Here is a 23680-nt window from a genome sequence, read left to right as displayed (position 1 = left end):
TTATAATTCAATATTCGCGGATTGAACAACGGTGCCCAAAAACTAGAAAATAGCGGCAAACACTCGTAACAAACCAGTGTTACTAGAACGAAAAATATTTTTATTAACATAATTTAAAAATTACTTAAAAAGTACTGAAAAGAGGTTTTAATTATTCGAGTGGCTGTGTACGAATGAGAAGCAGGAAATACAGGCATGCTAGGCTCGGTCAATGATAAATGGTAAACATAAATGTGTATTACAGTTTACGCGAACAAATAGTTTTGTTGAATGCGCTAACAGGTTTCAAGGATTAGCTTTTAAATGCCTTTTTGTTTTCTTAATGTTTCCAATAAGCGGAATAAATACTCACCTGAGCCCGAAATAAAAATGTTTATGTTAAAAATATGCACTTACTTCACCCGGACCCAAACCAACCTTGTATAAATAAAAGTAGAAATTTTAAGCAGCAACTGATTATTTATTTACGAGTATATAAAAAGTAAGGGCACTAACTACTTACTTATTATACAAACATAAGAGTGCAAACAAAGTGCGTCATAAGAGCAATCAATTTTGCGTCCATCGTGCGATCAATCACAAAAAGAGTACTACTACCTTGGTTGTTGTATTTTAACTATGGTATGGCAGTTATATTAAACCCGTATCCCTCAACGTGAAGAGTTTATACGCGAGGTGTACCGGAATGCTAAATAACTTAGCGGCACGTCTTTGTCGGTAGGTGGTAACTTGCCACGGCCGAAGCGTCACACCAGACATTATAAGACAGAATCATCAGAAAATCCTTCAGTCCACAAAGGCCACAGGGTTGCTAATTCGTAACTAAAAGTAAAGTGTGGGTATTCCAGTACAATAATCAAACTAGTGAATATCCATCTTACTTTTACATTTTAATCAATTCCCTTGTTTTAGAAGCCCCGTTTTAACACTAGGTAGCTTAGGTGCAGGTAAGCAGAGGACTCATTTTGGAAGTGGCGGCATAGTCATCGCTTATGTGTTTTATTTCATTAATAAAGTTGTATGACTGAGCGTGTACTTACTACGAAAGGTAACGCTGTCTTTTCACTTCTGAACTATTAACGTATTTTTTACGTAATAGTACCTTTTCATCATACGCTATGATATCACGAAGAAGCTTCTTAAATAAAATATTATTTAAATGGCTGAGTGAACTAGAGCACACTTTTTATCTTTCTGGCGGAAACAATAATATTAGAAGTGAATTAAGGGAAATATACCTACCTACACGCAGTCGAAGGCACGGGCAACGCTAGTGTTATTTATCATTTCCGTGGAGCAGGTCTCCAAGTCCGTTTATTTGTAATGTCAAGTGACCTTGGCCTTAAACTGTTTAAGTCGCATTAATAAATTAATTCAGGAAGTAGGTTATTTGGTATCAACCTTACCAAGTAGGTATTGATCATTGAATAATATACCTACTTGCTGTAATAATATACTTACCTAATTGCTGTAATACCTTATATGATTGTGATTATGTATTAATAAACGTGATATCCTTAACAACTTGCCTAAATGTATTCCTCGAAAACAGTCACTATCAGACACACTTGAACAGACGCTGCTAACTGCTCAAGGAGTCGATTCCAACGCGATGGAGCAGTTGGCATATAGTTTTGCAGGGAGCAAGCTTTTTAGCCGGCCTGGCGCGTAGTTCGAGGTGGCCAAAAAGTTTTCTAGTAGAGTATTGTATAAAAACTGCATTAGAGTTGACAGCTCATGGAAGTCTGGCTGAGAGACTGAAACCTATATAGAGTTCCACCTAGTCGTTCTTCGTCCGCGTTTATTACGATTTATTAGGAAACCTGTGGGAAATATAGGTTTTCCTGGGATAAAAATAAGTCTATGTTACTCTCCGTCCTTTCAACTAACGCTATGTAAAAAAACTATAACAACAACTTTTAATTTTCTTTATTTAATAAAGCGAAGGCAAGCCGTAAGGCATAATACTATAGTCCGCGGCGTGCAAACTGGTGTGAAAATTTTGTTATGGAACTGGCTTATTAAAGTTCCATTTGGCATTTTTATAAACCTCGAAAATCACTCCAAGCTGTAACGTAAATAAGGATTCCTCTAACATATTTTGTTTTTTAATTACTGCTTCTACCTATGGATTCTACAAAATAAATATACATGGAATACTTCTTGAATTTACATTGTATACCGACATGTTTTAGGTACTACGAGGTTTAAAAAAGGGGAGTAGGGACTACCGAAAGTGCAGCGAAATATTGAGAGCTTCTTTATTCGCTCGGCGATTGCGGCACCAAAGACGCGGGTTGGATTCTTTGGCTTGACTTTAGCGTTAGGCCAAAACCAAACAGGCACTTCTGCCGGGACTGCTTCTGACGCCAGGTTTCAAATCGTAACTTTTTCATTTGCATTTGGGAATGTAGGTAGGTACAAATATATAAATATAGAAAAAAAAAATGTTTTTAATAACTTTTATTAAAATATCGATTGTACAAAGACTTTAATTCAAATATGTATTTACAATTCTTAAATTAAACTCCTCATTCGAAAGAATGACACATAAATAAGAACTTGCTTAAGATTCCATAAAATTTATATTGAGGACTAGGAAAATCACGGAATTAAAAACGGTATATTCCGAGAAAAATAACTCAAAACTCAATAAATACTTTAGTGATGTTATATAACAAGATACAAACAGCGCGCAGCGCAGCCTTTTATATTTTAGTAGATATAGCCTCTTAATTATAAATAACCCAACGAAACCCAAGAAAAGCCTTTAGAAAACCATGATTTAGTGAATGCCCTCAAGAGGAGAATAGGATTTATATTGAAATAGTTCGGGACCTCCGTAGCCGTATAACAATTTTCCTTTGCCATTCTCATCATAATATGGATACCGGTACTTTGGTCTGAAAAAAACAAAACGTTTAAAATTAAATACTCTAAACAAAATTTTTGAAATCAATTTTGAATGGATTATCTGCCTTTAAATTTGGAATCTCGGACTGAATTTATGGCAAAAATATTTTTAAAGCCATGGATTTTAAATATTATGACTACCTACCACTTTATTATTTTACATCCAGCAAATAAGAGCCTTTGAAAAAAATTATGGAGGGTAGAGGTAAGGAGAGTCATCTTATATGGGAGAAAAGTTGAAAAAGTGTCCAGTTGTTACGCTAAATAACAGTTCAAAAATCCTCCACAATGGCGCTGGTGGATGCACAGGGTATGGTATGAATGTAGCAATCGTAGATGAATTGAAGTATGCCGAGTTAAAAAAATTTAATGTCATTATCGACTAAAGTAGTTAATTATTGAGAATTTCAACAACTTACGTTGTACAAAATATTGTGGTAAATATAACCTTACTTCCTTGTATCTCCATACTTCCTTGTTTATTTTTCAAGCCTACTCTAACAATATTTATATTTGGCGCTTCTTTTAAGAGTTACCCTGATGCAAATGTGGCGCCATCCTAATTTAATACATTTTGACGACACTTTTTCATATACACAGATGACTCTCCTTACCTCTACCCTCCATAAAAAAAATGTAAACAAACCATAAACAACACACATTTTTTTTTAAATTGCTGCCATAATTGTCTATTATCCTGAGTTATGAACTACGACAAAAACTTGGCAATTTAATACCTAAGTAATATAATATTGTAAATTAGGTAACTCTCAACTAATGAAGAGGCTTAAATCGATTCGATATGTAAATTTACATAATACATACTACATAACGTATTATATATCTACATACCTATCACTTTATATGGTGTTTGAAAAATTGTTTACCTCTCAAAGTACTGGAAGTTGGGGGCCCTCGGTTGTGGAACAGTGGACTCTGCGGTGATCAGCATCGACAGGATTACGACGAGCTGGAATATATTTGCACCTATTTTACCTGTCTAATAATTTAATAAAGAGAATAGATTTCACCATAATCTATGTCATCCAGAAGTAACTCTATAATGTTTTCCGTAATAATATTTCAGTCTGAAAATAAAAAAATGTTCAGCCAAACCGAAGTACAACGTTGTTAAAATATACAGCTTTTTTCGAAACCATATAATATATGTAACCTGTTTCTACCCATAACTTATTTTTGAGGTGTGTTTAATGTTTTTACTATAATTATTTAGGGTAAGATTACGTAACAAAATGGTAGAAATTTAACCCTTTTAGACAGACAACCAATTATTTTACAAAGGTAAGACGTGACATTTGGATTATGTAGTTGTTTATGGAGTGGTCAACCTCTCTGGCGTAACGTAGAGCGCTGTGAATTTAAGTAGGGGGTTCCGGGTTCGATTCACGGCAGGGGCAATTTATAATTTCGGAATTTTCTCTGGTCTGGTCTGGGGTGGGGTCTGGCCAGGCTTTGGCCGTGGCTAGTTACCACACTACAGCCAAACACGTTAAGCGATTTAGTGTTGCGGTGTGATTGATTTGTAATCCTTGCAACTCAGCTAATGGTGATAAATAATTAAATAAAATGATACCAAGATAAGTAGTAACTGTAAAATTTCTTATCTATGAATTAAACTCCGTTTTTATTATTATGAAAGCAGTCTTTTCATTACTGTAAAGTGTCCTTTTACCATGTAGCATTAGGTACAGCTAGTAGGTGTTTTATTTTATTAATAACTTCTCAGTACCAGCTCGGAGTGAACTGTTCTACCCCAATTCGTCGAGCTTGTTAACCTGACATGTTATATAAAGTCCGCCAATCCGCATTGAAGAAGCGTAGTGGAACTATGTTCTGTGGGTGTGATGATTACAGTTGTAATTTTATGATCTATTAGGCAGGCCTTATAATGCACGCAATCTATTTTAATTGTATAGCGACTTAATTGAATGTTGATTTACCTGAAATGTGATTTATTAAATATGATGCAGATAGCACCGCCATCTTGTGTAAAGTGGGAGAACATTATTACTGCCATCTATTGTCAAATAGCAACAAAAGTTTACATTTTGGTAACATTAATCTTTGTTAAAATTAGGTAATTTATAATTACAAAATTAAACATACCAAATGAAATACTCTCACGAATGATTTAGGTGTCTGTTTTTCTGTATATAAATATTTTCAAGCTTATTTAATGAATGCATAGATATTCTACTTACCGTGAAAATGAGAAACTTCCAACCCTTTTCCATTTTTAAAATATAATTACCTTCTAAAATCAAACTCAACAATCACTAAACTTTTTCTAAATATACGGAATTCGAGTCACAACTTAAAAGAAACTTGTTTAAAACGTACGTGCGTCGGTGAATGTAGCGGTTACAAAACTGGCTTGGGACGTTGGGAAAGTGTGTCTCGAATATTAACGATTCCTAGTAATAACCCACTTGCCCAGAGGCTTTTGTTTCTTTGACCTTGAAACGCATATTTTGTCATAGGTATGTGCTATGTATAACCGGGTAAAGGATAACCAGCCCGTATATGATGGATTATGGGCGGATAAGTAGAGTAAGTAAGTAAGTACTAGGTACTGTAATGTACGTAAGTAGTACCTACTTACGTGGTAGGTACTTTTTCCACTCATATAAGTTCGATGAACTTTATAACGGCAATAAGAATTAGAACTTAATAATCAAAACTTCATAATTCTACGCAACGATAGAAACAGTTGCGATCGTTGCGTAGGAATTATTTCCTATGAGGTGTCTGCATTTCATTATGTTTTGAATCTAGTGGCATTTGCTCAGCTATAAAAAAGTTTTATTACATTGCATCATTAGCAGCATTTTTGTAATTTGTTTGAAGTTTTTCTTTGTTTACTAATATTTGGTATAAATCTCAAGTTTGAATATTTGAACACTTTGAGCTGGACGCTGGATTTGAAAAAAAACCTTATCTTTAGTTTTTTTTAATAATTTAGTAAAATTAACAAGCAACATTCCAAATATGTATGGCTGAACCATAAAGTGAAAGTAATGTACCGTAATAAGCTGATTACATCACGACTCGAATCTTCCTACTCTTTCTATCTCTGTTACGCATTGACGGTTCGTAATATTTCAAAGTTGTATATTATAGGTAAACACTTTGAAGTCCGATGCTTTACAATAGAAAAATATTAATAAAATTTAATAATACTCGGTTGGTGTAGACGTGTGTTATGCAACGTTTATCAGCTGATCAAGGACTGGTCACCCGTCTGGCAATGGCAGGCGTCCCCTCTATAAATAATAATAAATAACGTTAATAGATGGGCATACTAATTTCATCATCATCACATCAACCGATAGACGTCCACTGCTGGACATAGGTCTTTTGTAGGGAGTTCCAAGTTCCACGATTCTGAGCCGCTTGGATCCAACGGCTACCTGCGACGCGCTTAATGTCGTCTGTCCACCTCGTTGGGGGTCGACCAACGCTGCGCTTACCAGTACGGGGCTGCCATTCCAGCACCTTGGGACCCCAACGTCCATCCTTTCTCCGAACTATGTGCCCGGCCCATTGCCACTTAAGCTTCGCGACTCGTTGAGCTATGTCGGTAACTTTGGTTCTTCTACGAATCTCCACATTTCTGATTCGATCGCGTAGAGATACTCCGAGCATAGCTCTCTCCATCGCCCGCTGAGTGACTCTAAGCCTTCTTATGAGGCCCATAGTTAACGACCATGTTTCAGAGCCATAGGTCATCACTGGCAACACGCACTGTTCGAAGACTTTCGTCTTCAGGCACTGAGGGATTTCTGACGAAAAGATGGCACGGAGTTTCCCGAACGCTGCCCATCCGAGTTGGATTCGGCGGTTCACCTCCTTCTCGAAATTGGACCTACCTAACTGGATCGTGTGTCCTAGGTATACGTATTCGTCAACAATTTCGAGTGCAGTGTTCTCAACGATTACTGGTTGAAGCGGAACATGAGCATTAGACATAATCTTCGTCTTGCTCATGTTCATTCGTAGGCCAACCTGTTGAGAAGCTCTGCTGAGGCCATCGAGCATCGTATTTAGGTCTCCCAGAGTCTCTGCCATTATGACTACATCGTCGGCAAACCGAAGTTGAGTGATGTACTCGCCGTTAATGTTGATGCCAAGTCCGTTCCATTCCAGAAGCTTAAAGACGTCCTCCAACGCAGCGGTAAATAGTTTCGGGGAGATAACATCTCCCTGTCGCACGCCTCGCTGCAATTGGATTGGTCTCGTAGTCTGATCCTGTATACGAACTGACATAGTGGCGTTTTTGTACAAACACTGCAACACTTGGATATACCGGTAGTCAATTCGGCATCTCTGCAGTGACCTAAACACAGCCCAAGTTTCCACCGAATCAAAGGCTTTTTCATAGTCCACAAACGCTAAGCAAAGTGGCCGGTTATACTCTTCAGTCTTCTGTATAACCTGCCGCAGCGTATGAATGTGGTCTATGGTACTAAAGCCCTTACGGAAACCGGCTTGTTCGGGAGGCTGGAAGTCATCAAACCTACGAGCGAGACGATTCGTAATGACTCTCGAAAACAGCTTGTAGATATGACTCAGCAGCGAGATGGGTCTGTAATTCTTCAACAAGGTATTATCACCTTTTTTGAAGAACAGAACCACCACACTCCTGTGCCATGCCTCTGGCGTTGTGCCTTGGTGAATAACGGAATCAAACAATCGCTGAAGGACTTTCAGTATCGGTTTTCCACCTGCCTTCAGGAGTTCTGCCGTTATTCCGTCATCACCCGGCGCCTTTCCATTTTTAAGCTGCTTGAGAGCCACACTAATCTCGTATAGGCTGACGTCTGGGATATCTTCGGTATAATGTCGAGTTAATTTGGCTCTAGGATCCTTAGCCAAATCTTCAACAGGCGTCTGTACTGTGGTGTACAACTGTCCATAAAAGTTCTCAACCTCACCCAAGATCTCAGGTTTGGAAGAGACAAGACTACCATTATTGGTCTTCAGTCGCATCAACTGGCTCTGACCGATAGACAGATCTCTAGCGAACACTTTAGAGCCTCTGTTTTGCTCGATGGCATTTTTAATACGCTCTGTATTGAAGTGCCGCATATCACGAGTCTGTGATTTAGAGATCTGCCTATTAATCCGCCGGTAAGCGGACGCGTCTGCTATAGACTGTAGTCTCATCTCTTGCCTCTCCGTCATAAGCTTGAGTGTATTGGTTGAGAACCTATTGGCCTTGTTTCTACGGTGGTCCTTGTAGAATTTGGACCCGACTGTTTGGACAGTTTCCACCAGCCTGTTGTTCAAATCGTCCACAGTGTCGCAATCTGCTAGGCAACCGAACCGGTTCTGTAGTTCTAGTTGAAAGCTCTCGGGGTTTTGAATATGGGCACGAGTAGGCCGGAGTGTAGACTTCACCAGTCTGACTCTTTCAAGTTGAACGTTTATACTCAATGTGCCTCTTACCATACGGTGATCACTTCCGGTTTTAACCCTGTTGATCACAGAGACATCATTGAATACATGCCGTTTGGTCGACATGATGAAGTCGATCTCGTTTCTCGTGGAACCATCGGGGCTTATCCAGGTCCATTTCCTGTGTGGCCGCTTCTTGAAGAAGGAGTTCATCATATAAAGGCCCTCCTTCTCCATGAAGTCAGCCAACATTTGACCCCTGTGGTTCCGTTGCCCATACCCAAATTGCCCCACCCTCAACTCTGAACCAGTTCGCTCGCCAAGCTTCGCGTTGAAATCCCCCATCACAATATTGTAGTAGGTGTTCGAGGCATGTATGGCTTTTGAAATGTCCTCATACAAAACCTCTACATCCTCGTCTGGGTGTGCCGAAGTCGGCGCGTATACCTGTATGACCTTCAACGAATACCGTTTGGTAATTCTGAGTATAAGGTATGCTACCCTGCTCGACACACTTTCGACTTTTACAACATTGTTGACGAGAGACTTGTGGACGATAAACCCGACACCACCCTGTGACTGTTGGTCACCCTCCCGGTAGTAAAACAAGTTGCCGGATTCCAAGATTATCGAGTCCTCCCCCTCTCGCCGGACTTCAGACAATCCTATAATATCCCAGCGCAACTTGCTCACCACTTCTTCCAGCTCAATCACCTTTCCATCGGTCCTCAACGTGCGTGCGTTGTATGTTGCCAGGTCAAGTCGTCGGGGTTGGCAGCGGAATCTCTGCCGGAGATTCTTAACACCCCTTGCCCCGCCGTTACCATAACCGCTGCCAGAGCCAGGAATAGCGGGGCCGCCGGGAACTAGGGGCTGTGGTTTTTTTCTCCTTCCCATTAAAGATATGCCCGATAATGACCACGCTGGGCAGGCGGGTTGGTCATCGCAGGGCTAGACTGATCGCCCCGGCGTCGCTGCTGCCCGACACCGGTCTGTGCCATTTGTTCAGCCTAGCCAATTCGAAGTGGTTATACCGCCACTTGTCGGTCGTAATACTAATTTCAATTCAATTCAATTCTTGTTTATGGCTTTTGTCTGTGCCAACTGCCACAAGGTACTTCGCCAATGTCTTGTAGATGGAGAAGGCACGAAGGAGAATGATCGGTGAAATTAATGCTTTGCATGCATACTACTTTGGCTTTTCCTATGTGTTTCAGAGTGCACGTACAACTGTCACCATTATTTTTTTAACAAAAAAACATGAATCTTTATTTGGTTCGTAAATTTCGTTTCGTTCGTTGGTATCAAAAAAAGGTTCATTACAATAACATCAAAATTGGTTCAGTAGTTTGATTCATAGTAATAATGAAAGTAATTTGAACTTTCGGATAAAACTCAATAAATCAAACGGATGCGTAAGCCACTGATATAAGCAAATAGCAAACATCATCATAATATTATGTACACAAAAAGATGCTAGTGCCAAAATCAAATTATTCAAGGTCAAGTTCCGTAATAATATAAGCGGTGATAGCCCAGGTGGGTAGCTCGACTTCACTTTCGGGGGGAAGAGTTCGAATCCCAGCACGCACCTCTAACTTTCTAAGTTATGTGCGTTTTAAGTAATTAAAATATCACTTGCTTCAACGGTGAAGGAAAACATCGTGAGGAAACCTGCATGACTGAGAGTTCTACATAATCTTCTCGTTGTTGGAAGAGACCTGTGCCCTGTAGTGGGCCGGTAACGGGTTGATATGATGATGATGAGTTTCTTCAAACACTTTCTGTCCCTTCATCCTCGTCGTGCTTCCACCAACTCTTTCCAGCGCGGCTAGCATGGGCACGAACACAAAATAATTAAAAACTGACTCGATAGAATAATCAATGGGATGGGGTCATAAAAATGCAATGGGAACCAATATAGCAGTTTTAATACTGAAGTACGGTTATAAGGTTAAGTGGGAAAGGTTAAGGCATTTCCCATAACAACGACTCTGTACAGACAGACAGGTTGGTGGTCGCAGTAAATGGTCCGCGGCAGAAGATGGCAGCGGCACAGGGCACACCTTCGGGGCTCTTCTCAGTGGAATCAGCCTTCTGAACCGGTGGTAAAGTCACTACAAACAGACAGACTTGACGTTTCAAAAAAGCTTAAAAACTAGGCATATTAGAAACAATGAATTTTGAATTTTTATTTTTTTTTATTTTTTATTTCTTACCTCCCATCTTTGCAAAGCAAGCAAAACTATCTAAAATAAATACAGCTGATAGAGGTATTAATAAATACTAGCGGAATAATGAAATATAAATAAAAACCAGTTATTAGTATAGAACTGTTATATATTTCTTTGATAAAATTACAAATGACTAGAAAAACAGCCTAAAGCCAACGACTTCCTATGAGCTGCGGTACATTTTATATATTTACTATTGAAGCCGTACTTAATTTACACTTCTAGTCCATTTTTTTACCTGTCTTATAATGTAAAACAATATTGTCATTGTATCTTTTTATTATAACAAACTCTCACATTATATTTTTAAAAAAATATTTGAATTAAAGTCAGTTTAGAATGAATGGAGTATAACTAAAAAAAAACTAGTTTTATTTTGTTTTTTCCAACTTTTTATACTTAAGAACTTAACACTAATAAGTATTAGAAATACTGTTTACATTTAAAGACAAGCAAAAAAAAAATATTAACTATGGATCAGTCCGGGCTTTATAATTCATTAGAGTAATATATATGTGCGACTTCTTATAACTAGGCCCTGTTTCACTATGCAATACAATTTTTACTCCTCAAAAATGCATTTCTAATTTTCTACATTAATTTCAATTTTACGTTGTCAACTTATATCTTGGAAATCTGACTCTTTACAAGATTTGTCTTATAAAATAACTATCTATATTCATGCCAGCTATTGATTAGTAAAGGTTTTATGCGTGGCTGATACTTTTTTTTTTTTTACAATGAGTATTTAATTTATCCGAAACTAGAGTAGCTTTTATAACTATATACAAAGATTAGTTTAGTTGTTGCGGAGTAAAGAAAGTTAGTAAAAGTGGAACGGAAAATCGACCTCAGCTTATTATGAAAGTCTATTAATTTTTCCAGAATAAAAAGTAGCTTGCAACACTCCCCGGCTTGAACGTATTCCATGCAAATAATAGCATTGATCCGTTGCTGCGTGTAAGTACGACAAACCAACGAAAACACTTTCGCATTTATAAAATTAAGTATAATTAAATTTAATATAATATGTAATTATTATGTATACGTCTAATAGTGAAGATTATAATATACGAGAATGTTTAAAGTGATATAAACAAGCTATTGTATAGCTTAAAATTTAATTTATATCTAATCTTATAGACTATTTACATCTTATTATTTTAATAAGTATTTTGTTGCAATTATCAATATGCACTGATCGTGGCGTGGCTGACCATGGCGCATTCCTACACTTTTAGAGCACTCTGAAGCAATAATGGTTAGTTATGACATTTAAATTATAAGACAATATGACACTTTTATTCTGACGTCATATTTAACAGGTATTGTCCAAACAATTTTACATCACAATATTAATTCTGCGTGTAATTTTGATTTAAATGACAGGAGAATCAATGCTCTTAGTATGAAATTTGCACGTATTTGTAGTCGTTTTAAAACGGACTTTATCCTTTTTTGTTTAAAGTGTCAATTCTTTCAGACAAACCGCACATTTAGCGAATCGTTTCAAAATTAAGGAATTGTATTACAGAAAATAAGACTTTAAAACAAGGAACATTTTCTTTGATGCTTAAACGACTCTACAGTTACAAACTTGCAAATCTCTAAGAGAAAGGTCCTGTGGAGCTCACGAGATTAAATGAATAATCCTAACTTCTATCAACACGGTTTCAGAGTAAACTAGAAGTGCTACTTAAAACAACTAACTACTTGATTTTTTTTTATTTCATTTTTTATAAACATTGGCATGATAAAACAATTTTTTTTTTAACTACGTGAGTTCATAGCATAAACATTTAATGCATTTTTAATATTTAGTTCAGGAAATAACTATAAATTGAAAATAACTAAAGAATAATATGTCACACTAAATTCGATTTTATACATATCACAAAAATAATTAATAACGTGTACTATTTAAGGCGCATAGAATACACTTTTAAAGTGCTATTAAATCATAAACATTGCACAATTATATTTTATAACACGATAAATGCAAGAAAAATCCCCACCGAACCAACCCTGAGACAATCCTACATTACTTTTTTACTACATTACTTTTATGTCTTTTTAAGACCTTCCTCTATACTTATTAGTTTACTAACGATTATGCATAATATTCGTATAATCCTATAATAATTTTCTCAAAATTTCAACATAATACTTTCATTAATTCTATTAATCTCACACAGACTTTCGTTTTAAAACGCCATTTCATAACAGTAAACCTTTTTAATTTTTTATTTAAAATTAAGAAAAAAATTTCAGCTTAAATATTTTTTTAAGATGTTGTAAAATACCTGTTACTTTATAAAAATTTGCACACAAGTATGTTATTTTATTTTCAACAATTTCTTGTTATATTTTTTTTAATATAAACATATAACATGATAGTATTTTGTTGTTTTTGCAGATTCATTTCGCCAACTAACTTTGCTACGATATCGTTCTCCGGAATATAAAAAAATCTGTCCCTCTCTGACCACTCTTCGCTATGCCAAAAATCAAATAATACCTTGACTCGTTTTTGAGTGAAAGAAGGATGAAAAAATAAGACTTTGGCAAAGTTTTTCATACAAAAATTAGTCAAAGAAAACAGCAGTCACACACTTACAGATTTCAAAACAAACGTTATTTCTGTTTCAAAGATAAACACACGATATGTAAAAATCATTATGTCATTTTTCAACAAATTAAAAAAAAAACATTTATTTCTTATTCTCAAGAAAATCAGCTCGTGCCGATACCCAAACATCTCTTTTCCTTTTCATACCAAAAAAAAAGTTCCATCGGAGAGATAGCTTTAGCAATAAGACCGCCTTTGCACACCTAGTTTTTATGTTTCTCTATTGCATGTTTTTGTATTTTTTCTTTTTTGTGTGTGCAACAAGGAATTCAATCAATCAATTAAAAATCATTTTTTTCATTCCTGTTGCAAATAAGCCTCAAATTCATGCAGGTTCCCAAACACCTTTTGTTCCTTTTTCTCGATTTTCATACCAAAAATCATAGCTTTCATGCCTGTTTCAACAGAATCAGCAAGATTCTTACTCTTGCCGATTGCCAAACCGTCAGTTGGCGTGGGTAACTCCCATCAACTGAGACCTATAATGAACGTAGTCCATGATCTTCTGCGACATTGTCCTTTTCCTTATAAGCATGGCGGCGGCTTGTTCGAACTTGTGCTGGTTTCTCCGTATATAGGCCATGGTGTCTGTGACCATGTTCTGTAGTTTCTGCGGATTGATTTCGTCCATGGCGCATTCCTCCATTAGAGGGGGGTTGAAACGGTAGTAGTTCCCAGGTGGTAGTAAATCGTTGACGACCAGATGAACGCCTAGAAATTATTAATTATCAATTATTAATAATAGTGTGACATTAAATCCTAATTCTATAATTATTGTAAATCGAAATTATTCTTATGTTTTAAGTTGACAAATTCAAATATTTTGATTTTTTTAATTTCTAAGTTGACATATTTTAATATTTAAATCAATTACAATAATAAAATTAAGTTTGGATATAATAATTTAAATTAAGTGAAGAAATAAAAATAATTTCAAAAATTTTATTGAATTGCACCGGCGGGGCGTCATATCTCTTATGCATGTAGCAATTAATAAACAATACAATAAACAAAAAAAAAGCAAAATTAAACAACGGTTTCCCTAATCGAATTCGGCTTTTATGGTTAATCTTCAGAGAGATTTTTCCATCTAAACGGGAGATATTATTGTGCAAAAGTGTTCTTTTTTTATATATAGTTAATAATTGAAGGACCAAGATGGCCCACCTGATGGTTATGCCTATGAGCAGAGATACACTTCACAGAGCATGCAAAGGACACGGCCTGCAACATGCCACTCTGTTTCCATCAATTTGAGGCGTAGATGTTAAGCCTCATGCACCTGTAGTTACACCGGCAAATAAAAATATACCTTCTCCCACAGCTTAATCAACTCTCAGAGCATCAAGTGGGATACTTTATCAACAAGTGGGAATAATATCCAAATAATAAATGTGTAATAATAAACGGGGATAAACTTCTCATATACCATGTTCCCGTGCTTTAGCAGGTGGACACCTTAATTATTTTTTATTTATTTAACACTTTATTGGTACACCACTATGAAGTTAGGGAAATAAAAAAAAAACAATAGAAATACAGAAGTAGAATACAAAAGAAATATCAATCATCTATTTCCCTTGTCAGGGTATATAATCGGGTGATATAATTTTTGTCTCCTGCCTGTCCTAGCCCTGCAGAGGTAAAAAAAAGCCAGAATAAACTCGGCTGAGTACTAATCTATTAACCCCGCGGAATCAACCTCCCACTAGTGTCTGGTGGGAGGCTTTGGTCGTAGCTAGTTAACATCCTACCGACAACGACGTTCCAGTACAATGTTGCGTTTAGAAACCCATTAAGAATATGGGTTTAATCTAACTGCCACACTACCTAACAAGTTAGCCCGCTGGTGAGATTGCAGTCGAGGGCTAACTTGTCGTGGAATAAAAAAGAAAACTTCTTACCTTCAGTATCAGTCGCCGAATCCAAGATCTTGTTGAACTTGTCCTTCCAACTGGTGCCAGGGGACTCTTTGGCCAGACCCTTGCTCATTAGCTGGTAGTCTAGATGTTTGTTCAGAGCTCTGCCGGTGCCCACGGATATTACTGTGCCGTTTTTGATGGTGTCACCGAATAATAGTTTAGCTTCGTGGAGACCTACTCCAGTTGGGTTGTTGACCATTATACCACCGTCCTGCAAAACAAGTAATGCTTTTTATTAACACTTATACCTTAGTGAGTATTTCACGCTTTTCAAATTCAAAATAAAAAATTCTTTATTCATTTAGGCCTATCACAGACACTTTTGAAGCGTTCGTACGTATGTTCGTACGTTCGTATTTATGTTTACATAATTGTGAGGCTACGAGGCTACGAGGGTTCCAAACGCGCCCTGGTCTAAGTGCCCACACTAAATTTAGTCGGGTATTTTTTGTTATCACCATCTCACAATTAGTAATAGTTAGCTATGAAGTTAGAGCAATTTATTCCCAAGCTTTTTAACGTTTAAGTAATCCTTAACATTATAATAGGATTTTTCTATGAGATTACGTTTTGTATAAACTTTGAACTTGTTTTGTATAAATTTTATTTGGTGATTTGTTATAAAATAAATTTCCCTTGAATGAATCACTATATAGTTTTATGTAAACTGCACAACAATTTTATTTTTACTCCTAATATTCATAACATTACAGTCCAATGTCTTTTTAAATTTTGTTATATTTTATGTACTTACTGTATAAATTAAATTTTTAAATATGTACCGTCATAATTTGACAGAATAACAAAAGAATCAATCATTAGGAAAACAGAATCAATCCTAAGGTTGCCTGGAAGAGATCGCTACTAAGCGATAAGGCCGCCTTTGTCCTACTCCTTAAATTTCTTATTTCCCTGTCCATGTCTTTTTCTTTTTGCGGAGTACAAAAAAAAATTATAAATAAATGAATAGTGCCCACCTGGTGTAGGAGGCCCGCCAGGCGGAACTCGGTGAAGTAGGTGGGCGCGGCGGCGGACGCGCGTACGGCATGCCACAGCTTGGCGCGCGAGCTGCCCGCAAACACGCTCCGCACGCGAAAGCCGCACTCGTACGTGCGGAACAGGAACGGAGCAAGCCGCGAGCCAGAGTTCACCACGCACGACACCAGCGCCATCTGCAACAAGCATAAACGTTACATCCATCCATGAACGCCGGCTGCACGCACGAAAAAGCATGACTCATTGTAACGTTCCGCCTGAGCCGAGCGTGCGAGCGAGCGCGCGGTAAAAGAGAAATAGAACTACGATCGGCCTCAGCATTCGACTTGTGACGCATCTCTGCCTCTAACAGGTGAAAGGCTGAATTCAAATGACGTCACTTCTATATAAACACATATATTTCTATATCTAGGACCTGTTTGATGTGGTTTAAGATCTTTATTTCTCAAAAGAATTACAAAAAATTCGCTTAGTTGAGAAAACATTAAACTTGAAAATAAAACATGTTGTGAGCGTACACTATAGAAGGAACATATAAATCTATAATCTATAAACCATAACTTAATGCAGATAAAAGAAAATGTTCGTACAATTATTACCGAGCAAAAACATACGACTTAAACAAAGATCATCGTTTACTGGAAACAACTTATACTGACATATTATTATAGTAATTCATGTAACGCACTGAGGCATGTTTATTTTTTAATATTATCCCAGAACTTATTTTTACTTAATGTAGTTAGCACAAGTTATTTTAATTGAAATACTTATTCTTAGCTTGAAGTTAGAATGGTGTTTAAATGTCCCACAAAAGATTTTACTACTTTTATTATTCTAGCTTGTATGTATTGCAAAACATCAGCCATGGTGGTCTTATATGACATACCTTTGGTGTGTTGTGCCTGTTGCACTCGGTGAGAGTACAGTCCTGCAAATTGTCTTGAAGCATTTTCTCCCACGCGTCAGTGTCGTAGTACGAATGCGTCCACACCAGGCGAGAGGTACCTACAACAAATGTTATAATTTGACTTGTATACACTGTTTCGCTAAGCGGTGACAGCCCAGTGGGTCGAAGCTCGACTTCACTTTCGAAGCACCTCTTACTTTTCTAAGTTATGTGCGCTTTAAGTCATAAAAAAAAAACATCGTGAGGCAAACTGCATACCTGAGTTTCTCCATAATGATCCCAAAGGTGTGTGAAGTCCACCAATCTGCACTGGGCCAGCGTGGTGGACTACGGCCCTAACCCCTACTCATTGTCGAAGGACACTCCTACCCTGTAGTGGGCCGGTAATGGATTGATATGATGGAGATGATTATGAGACTGCTCCATAATTAATATATTCTGGCATACTATCTTTTACAAACCAAACTAGATAATGTAACTTAGACCAAAGTCTATAGTTTTTTTTATTCCATTAACTACAAATGAGTCTTTGACTGCAATCTCACCTATAGGTAAGAGATGATCTGGTCCAAGTTGGTAAACTCTTAGGGTGTCATCGTGCCGGAACACTAAAACGTTTGATGGCACGGCTTTGTCGGCGAGGTGGTAACTAGCCACAACCGAAGCCTTCCCACCAGACCAGACGAGAAATTTCAGAAATTATAGTTAAATATTTGATAGGGAAAATAAATATGAGGCGATAATCTTAGCCGGATATTTTTATTGATAATAGAAATCCTGGCTAAGGCTTCTTGTTATTGCTCACTTTTATCTCACTGTAATGCATCAAGTATCTCCTATAACTTACCACCAATGAGCGAAGTGTTTCCGAACATCTGTTTGGATAGCGTGTGATACATTTGATTGGCTGTGTCAAGGTTACCCACGCCGCTAGCTGTAACAAGACAAATTATTAAATTATTATTATTTATTCATTTCCCGAAAAATAATACAATAGTGCTAAATTTTTTCATGATATGTTACTTTACACTTAGAACTTTGTAATCAGTTGTCCATTTAAAAGAACTTATTTAGTTTAAGCGGTGTTAGCTCAGTGGGTAGGACTTCGACTACACTTTCGTGGGGCCGAGTTCGAATATGCACGTTTAAAGCAATTAGCCCGTTTTCAATTCATAGACGAGACTGGTAGTGAGCCTGTAATAAGTTGATGATGAAAGAAAATACGTAAATGCTTCAAATAAATAAATAAATTCTTCAACAGTCGGAAAACCTATTGAAGAAACCGTGTATACCTAAGAGTTATCCACAATGTTCTCAAAGATGTGTGGAGTCCACCAATCCACACTGGGCCAGCGTGGTGGACTGAAGCCTTAGTCATTTTGCCCCCTTGTCATGGGGCCCCTTCTCATTTTGGGAGGAGACTTGGGCTGTGTAGTAGGACGGTAACGGGTTGATACGATGATGATGATGAGCATTCTTAGAAGCTGAGTGCCAAGTATGAGATATATCGAATTCTATGGAATCTAATAAATAAACTTAGATAGAAAATCTCACACTTGGCAATCTGAAAACATTTTACGAGCATTGTGAGAGCAATTTTTTTTATATAACAATTAAGAAGAATCACATTATATTTATATTATGTGAACTTAGGAGATTCAGTGAGCTGATATAGACAAACTCATAGACAAAAGTTCTATTATAGTATAAAGGACTACTTAATCGATAAAAAAGCTTGGGTGTGAATTATTGCTCTAACCAGGTTGCTCTTCTAATAATTTTAAATGACATTGTGAGATGGTGATAACAAAAAAAATAAACCCGGCTAAGTTTGTTGTGGGCTTCTTCTTAGACCAGGACGCCATTGGAACCCTCGTAGCTTTAGTTTTGAGTTTAAGAATGTGGTTATCGCCATCATCTCACTACCGTGTAATTCTTATGTACACATCAAAAGTGCCACCTATGGGCCTACTTGAATAAAGATATTTCTGTCATTGACTTTTGACTTTGAGTTAAATCAAATTACACAGATAAACAATTATGAAACAAACTAAGCCTACTCACAGATAACAGCAGCAATTATGGCCCCCGTACTGACTCCAATGATGTAGTCGAACATATCCTGCACTTTGCTACCCGTAAGCCTCTCCAAATGCCTCAGTATTTCTATGGCAATGATACCTCTGATACCTCCGCCGTCTATTGACAGGATGTTGGGCCCGCGGCTTTTCGGTGGACCTGTATAGCCCATTAAAGCTAAAGCCTGCAAGTAAAAAAGGTTTAGTTATTACTAGATGAAAAGGTGGTTATAAAGTCTATTTCCATAATATAACTAATCACTGTGTAAGGTATCACTGTGCAAAATTTTGACAAATAAACAGCTGTTCTGGCATTGGCGTGCATAGGAATTTGGACCAGGGTAAACATAAAAACTGAAATGACATAAAATGGAAAAATCCTCCTCCGTTGAAAATGTTAGGGTAAGCAGCGCTTTCGTGCATGTATGAAGTGCACGCCACTGTGTTCTGGTATGCTGTACATTGGCAACAAAGTTTATTATTTCACATCCTGGTGGAAAAAGTATCCTACAACCTCAAGGAAGCAAGCTGTCTTTGTACCAAATATTGTTAAGATTGGTGCAGTGGCACTACCTAACATAGATGACTCTAAACGTTCAAACAAACACACACATAAAAATTACAATAGACATAATTTATGTTCATCTCTAGTGTACTATGAAGAATAAATAAATGAAACAGCAATGATAAGTGAATTCACCAGCTAATAATAACTGCAAAAATTACATCTTCCAATTCGACTGCCTATGTGCAATTTTTAACTCTTTATCTATTACGGTTCATGATCATTCTATACGACCTGCAAACAGACGGACGGACAGAAGCTTAATTCTATAGTTAAGTGCTGTCCTTCTGTCTGTCCCATCCCTTGTAGGGTATATATATATATATATAACATCAAGATAATTTTAATGAATTCTCCTTTTGCCTTTACTCTTTAAATGACTTACCTCATTAACAATCCCAATCACTTGTTTAGTGAGAGAATCTGCACTGTCCATACTGCCCTTCAATTTGTGTTGGACTCGCAACAGTGCCCTGACAGCGCCTTCCTGGAAAATATTAATATATTCTAATTTTGTTCAAAAATTGAAACTTAACTTTATTTTCTTTGGTATTGAACATGAAACAGTATACAAACCTCTAAAGATTACTAAAAATTTTAAAGACTACACAATAACAGTGTAGGTTCGAGAGCTTATTGGTAGGAATTTGGCTTCGCTGTAGTTTTAAAAAATTAAATATAACTTGGTTTAAAAGTCTAGGAAAGCATTGTGAGTACACTTGCATCCCTGGAAGTTCTCTTTTAAAATCATACATGATTTTATCGAAACTTAAACCGTTTACGCAGCGCATGTATCGGAAGCTCTCAAAAGAAAACAGAAAACATTGGTGCTCTGCGCCAATTGGTCTTAACGTGATGATATAAAGCATTTAGCTTTAGCCTCGATAAATGGGCTATCCAACACTGAAAGGATTCTTCAAATCGGTGCAGTAGTTCCTGAGATCATTGAGTTCAAGTAAACAAACAAAAGTTGTATTTATATCTTTGTAACTACTTTTTGTTTCTTTGGTGTACAATAAAAGTGTATTCATTCATTCATTCAAACAAACAAACTCTTTAGCTTTATATATTAGTATAAGATGATGATAGTTACCTTTATAGCATAGTCTCTCGACTCAGGATACTGTTGCAGATGTTCTATGAAGTGCTCAGTCCGCCTTAACAAACACTCTGGAGTTTCCGCTGTTACAATGGCTGATATGACATAGGCAGTTCTAGAATGAATGGAAGACTGAAAAAATAAAAAAAAATTGGTTTTGATTTATGTTTTGAACAAGGCTGGGCTGGTTTTAAAAGGCTATTGGTATTAATTTGAAATAAAAAATTAGCGCTAGCCCACCAACCCACTATGGAACGGTGTAATGGGCTTATGCTATAATTCTCTATTCAAAGAGGAGGCTTATGTCCAGAAGTGGGATGAGCTTAGCACTTGCCCACCAACTCACATGGGAATAGCGTGGTGGGTTTACGCTCTAATACCGTCACTAGTCTAACAGACCTGTGTCTAGCAAAGTGCAACAATAATAGGCTGATTATGATGCTTGACTACAATATCAGTAGTAAGTGAAAATTGTTCAAGATGAAAAAATGCTAACGGGGAAAGGATATGTCATTGTACCCACACTATAATTTTTTTGCAGTTTTATTGGTAGTATAAATTAGAAGCAGCCAAAACCTACAAAAAGACAAAATTCCAGAAATAAACTAGCACTGGATTTGGGTGCTAGAATTTGGTGAACTAGGCTGGGTTCAAGAAATAACTATTTAATTAATTTTATATTTTTGGTACTAAATAAATAAATTAGTGCAGATATAGTATATCTCCCTTTACAGCTTTACAAACATTGATAGTTAAAAAAGTAAAACAAACAACTTTTATCTTGGGAAGATAACATGCATTTTGCCTTGTTGAATCAACAAAAATTCTCAATGTCATAATTTGTTCATACTGATTAAGAATCTGTATCAAAAACCTATGTACTTTAAGATTGATATATTTGTATTATCCCGATAAATTTAGAAATAATGAATATTACAAAAGCTCATAAATTAAATAGCTACAGGTCTATTATATTATTGGTATATTCTGCACAGCACAATTCTGAATTTTATTTCATTATTGAGCTATAAAAGTTTAAATGTATCGCATATCTCCACACTACAGTATAAGATGCTTCATATAATTACTGATTAGGCTTGATAAGACATGACATATAGATAGCACTGTCTTCCGTACACTTTACACAAGTACTAGCCACCTAGTTTCATATATTGACATTATTAGCACCAAATTTATCATTTCTTTCTGATGAATAGATAAGTAAATGAAATGTAGGTCATTTGATATACATATGCCTAAGATTGTAATTCAATGATAGCAATAATTAGCTTGATATACATTATTGTAAAATTCATATTTTTTTATATATTCATTATTATTTACTCAACCCAATCTGATGAATGAAATCTCAACAGATAAAAGTATGTTTACAAAAGTAACTCCAATCACTATACAAATATTTACTTCCTCCCCCTTAGATCCCATTGACCAATTTTTATGTTGCCAAAAAGTATTGCAATACATTGCCATACATAATTCCTAAAGTACAGTTTGATTCAACCTTTATGTCTTTTAGCTGCAAGTGTAGTTTCGCTCATGTAATCAGCTGATTATCTGATACTGAATATTGAATTCTGGGCATTGAAAAGCTTAAGGTTTGAGAAGTCAAAAAATTTCAAGTATTTTTGATAGTTATTTATCTGAATTGTGTTCCTAAAATATATAATGTGTAACTTTATTTAAAGAAAAAGCAAATTGATTAGTAAAAAAAGTAACATACACACCTTTGTGATTATAGGCCTGGTTGTCTTCCAGCTAGAATCTGATATTTTTCCAAAATGCAGATCCTTTTTCAATTTAAAACCTTCCCAAAGACCCTCAAGGGTAATTTCCTTGGCCTCAGACCCTACGGTAAGACCCTCTTGGGATATTTTTTGCTCCACATTTTCATTTTTCTCCTTAACTCTCTCTGTAACTTTTTCAGTATCTTCAACTGTAGTTGCATTCACTTTGTGATCAATAGGTTTTGTCTCTTTTTTAACATCCACTGTTTGGGTCAATTTAACTGAGACAGCTTTCTCAAACTTCCTTATTAAACCTAGAGAATTGAAATTTTTTGTCAGTTTTTATATTACTGTAATAACAGCTGTAGTTCAAGGAAACAAGAGAGGACCATTGCAGGCAGGAGATTACAAATGAGATGTACAAACAAAATAAAGGCTGTGATCAAAGCACCAATACACAATTTACCAGAAAGAAAGACAAGGATCAAGGAGGAATGCATAAAAATTGAAAGGCGAACCAAAAATTTATATCTTTGTATATTTTTTTGACCTTCAAATGAAAAAAAAACTACTTTAACAATCTTCAGTTAATTGGTCATTTGCTTGTAATTTTATATGTAAGATTTGCCAAACAGTAGTAAATAAATAAAGAGTGAAAGTTCATTCTCAGGATATGAACACTGATAATATCATCTTAAGTTTCTAAAAATAGGACTTCCTACTTTTATAATGTAGAGTTCATTGACCAACAGTTCAGTGTTATTGTGCGTTGCAAGTTAAAACACTGATTATAAACTAATAATATGCACAACAACTTGTTTTGATGTTTTTGTAAACTATAAAGAGTTGTTGTATTGTAGTGTATTATACATACCTACAGTACTTTTATGTTAAAACACTTGTATACACATAATATTATGTATGTCGAGTTTGAGTACTTAAAACTATAAATATTGACTTATAATAAATAATAGATCTGTTTTCTTACTCTCCCATTGTTCGGGCGACGCGGGCTTGATTTTCTGCACCAATTTTTCTACTTCAGCATTTAAATTACTCATAGAAAGGTAGTGCCTGATTACACGCCACTGTCCACCCAACGACGACATTTTCACCACTTGGTTTATATTTCGACGTGTCTATATGATTGTCCCTTTTTATAACAGTTTAT

The 23680-nt window shown here is 36.3% G+C and overlaps 2 protein-coding genes across 2 annotated transcripts in view; both read right to left on the bottom strand.

The window, feature by feature from the left end:
• Window positions 1-2522: 2522 nt before the first annotated feature.
• On the bottom strand, window positions 2523-5287 carry LOC120625467. The gene is made up of 3 exons (XM_039892555.1): window positions 5136-5287; window positions 3801-3883; window positions 2523-2903 (listed from the first exon to the last, which is right to left on the bottom strand). The coding sequence occupies exons 1-3, from the start codon at window positions 5166-5168 to the stop codon at window positions 2786-2788; spliced, it is 234 nt and encodes a 77-aa protein (XP_039748489.1). The 5' UTR covers window positions 5169-5287; the 3' UTR covers window positions 2523-2785.
• A 7635-nt stretch (window positions 5288-12922) lies between these two features.
• LOC120637269 overlaps window positions 12923-23680 on the bottom strand; it is a 35105-nt gene continuing 24347 nt past the window's right edge. The window contains exons 12-20 of the mRNA XM_039909027.1: window positions 22510-22823; window positions 20759-20896; window positions 20051-20152; window positions 19087-19285; window positions 17870-17956; window positions 17002-17120; window positions 16094-16288; window positions 15099-15327; window positions 12923-13905 (exon numbers count right to left, since the gene is read on the bottom strand). Coding sequence (XP_039764961.1) covers window positions 13640-13905; window positions 15099-15327; window positions 16094-16288; window positions 17002-17120; window positions 17870-17956; window positions 19087-19285; window positions 20051-20152; window positions 20759-20896; window positions 22510-22823 — 1649 coding nt within the window. The 3' untranslated portion in view covers window positions 12923-13639. The remainder of the gene's footprint in view (window positions 13906-15098; window positions 15328-16093; window positions 16289-17001; window positions 17121-17869; window positions 17957-19086; window positions 19286-20050; window positions 20153-20758; window positions 20897-22509; window positions 22824-23680) is intronic.

This window comes from Pararge aegeria, chromosome 1 (genome assembly GCF_905163445.1).
Source record: "Pararge aegeria chromosome 1, ilParAegt1.1, whole genome shotgun sequence".
In the NCBI taxonomy this organism is placed as follows: domain Eukaryota; kingdom Metazoa; phylum Arthropoda; class Insecta; order Lepidoptera; family Nymphalidae; genus Pararge; species Pararge aegeria.
This window is presented reverse-complemented; position numbering and strand designations above follow the sequence as displayed.

Bases quoted from the DNA above. Each gene is read 5' to 3' on its own strand.
- LOC120625467 (XM_039892555.1), bottom strand. From the start codon at position 5,168: ATGGAAAAGGGTTGGAAGTTTCTCATTTTCACG. The intron at 3,884-5,135 runs GTAAGTAGAATA...AATATATTCCAG, and splicing joins GGAAGTTTCTCATTTTCACG to CTCGTCGTAATCCTGTCGAT. The intron at 2,904-3,800 runs GTAAACAATTTT...TGTTTTTTTCAG, and splicing joins AACTTCCAGTACTTTGAGAG to ACCAAAGTACCGGTATCCAT.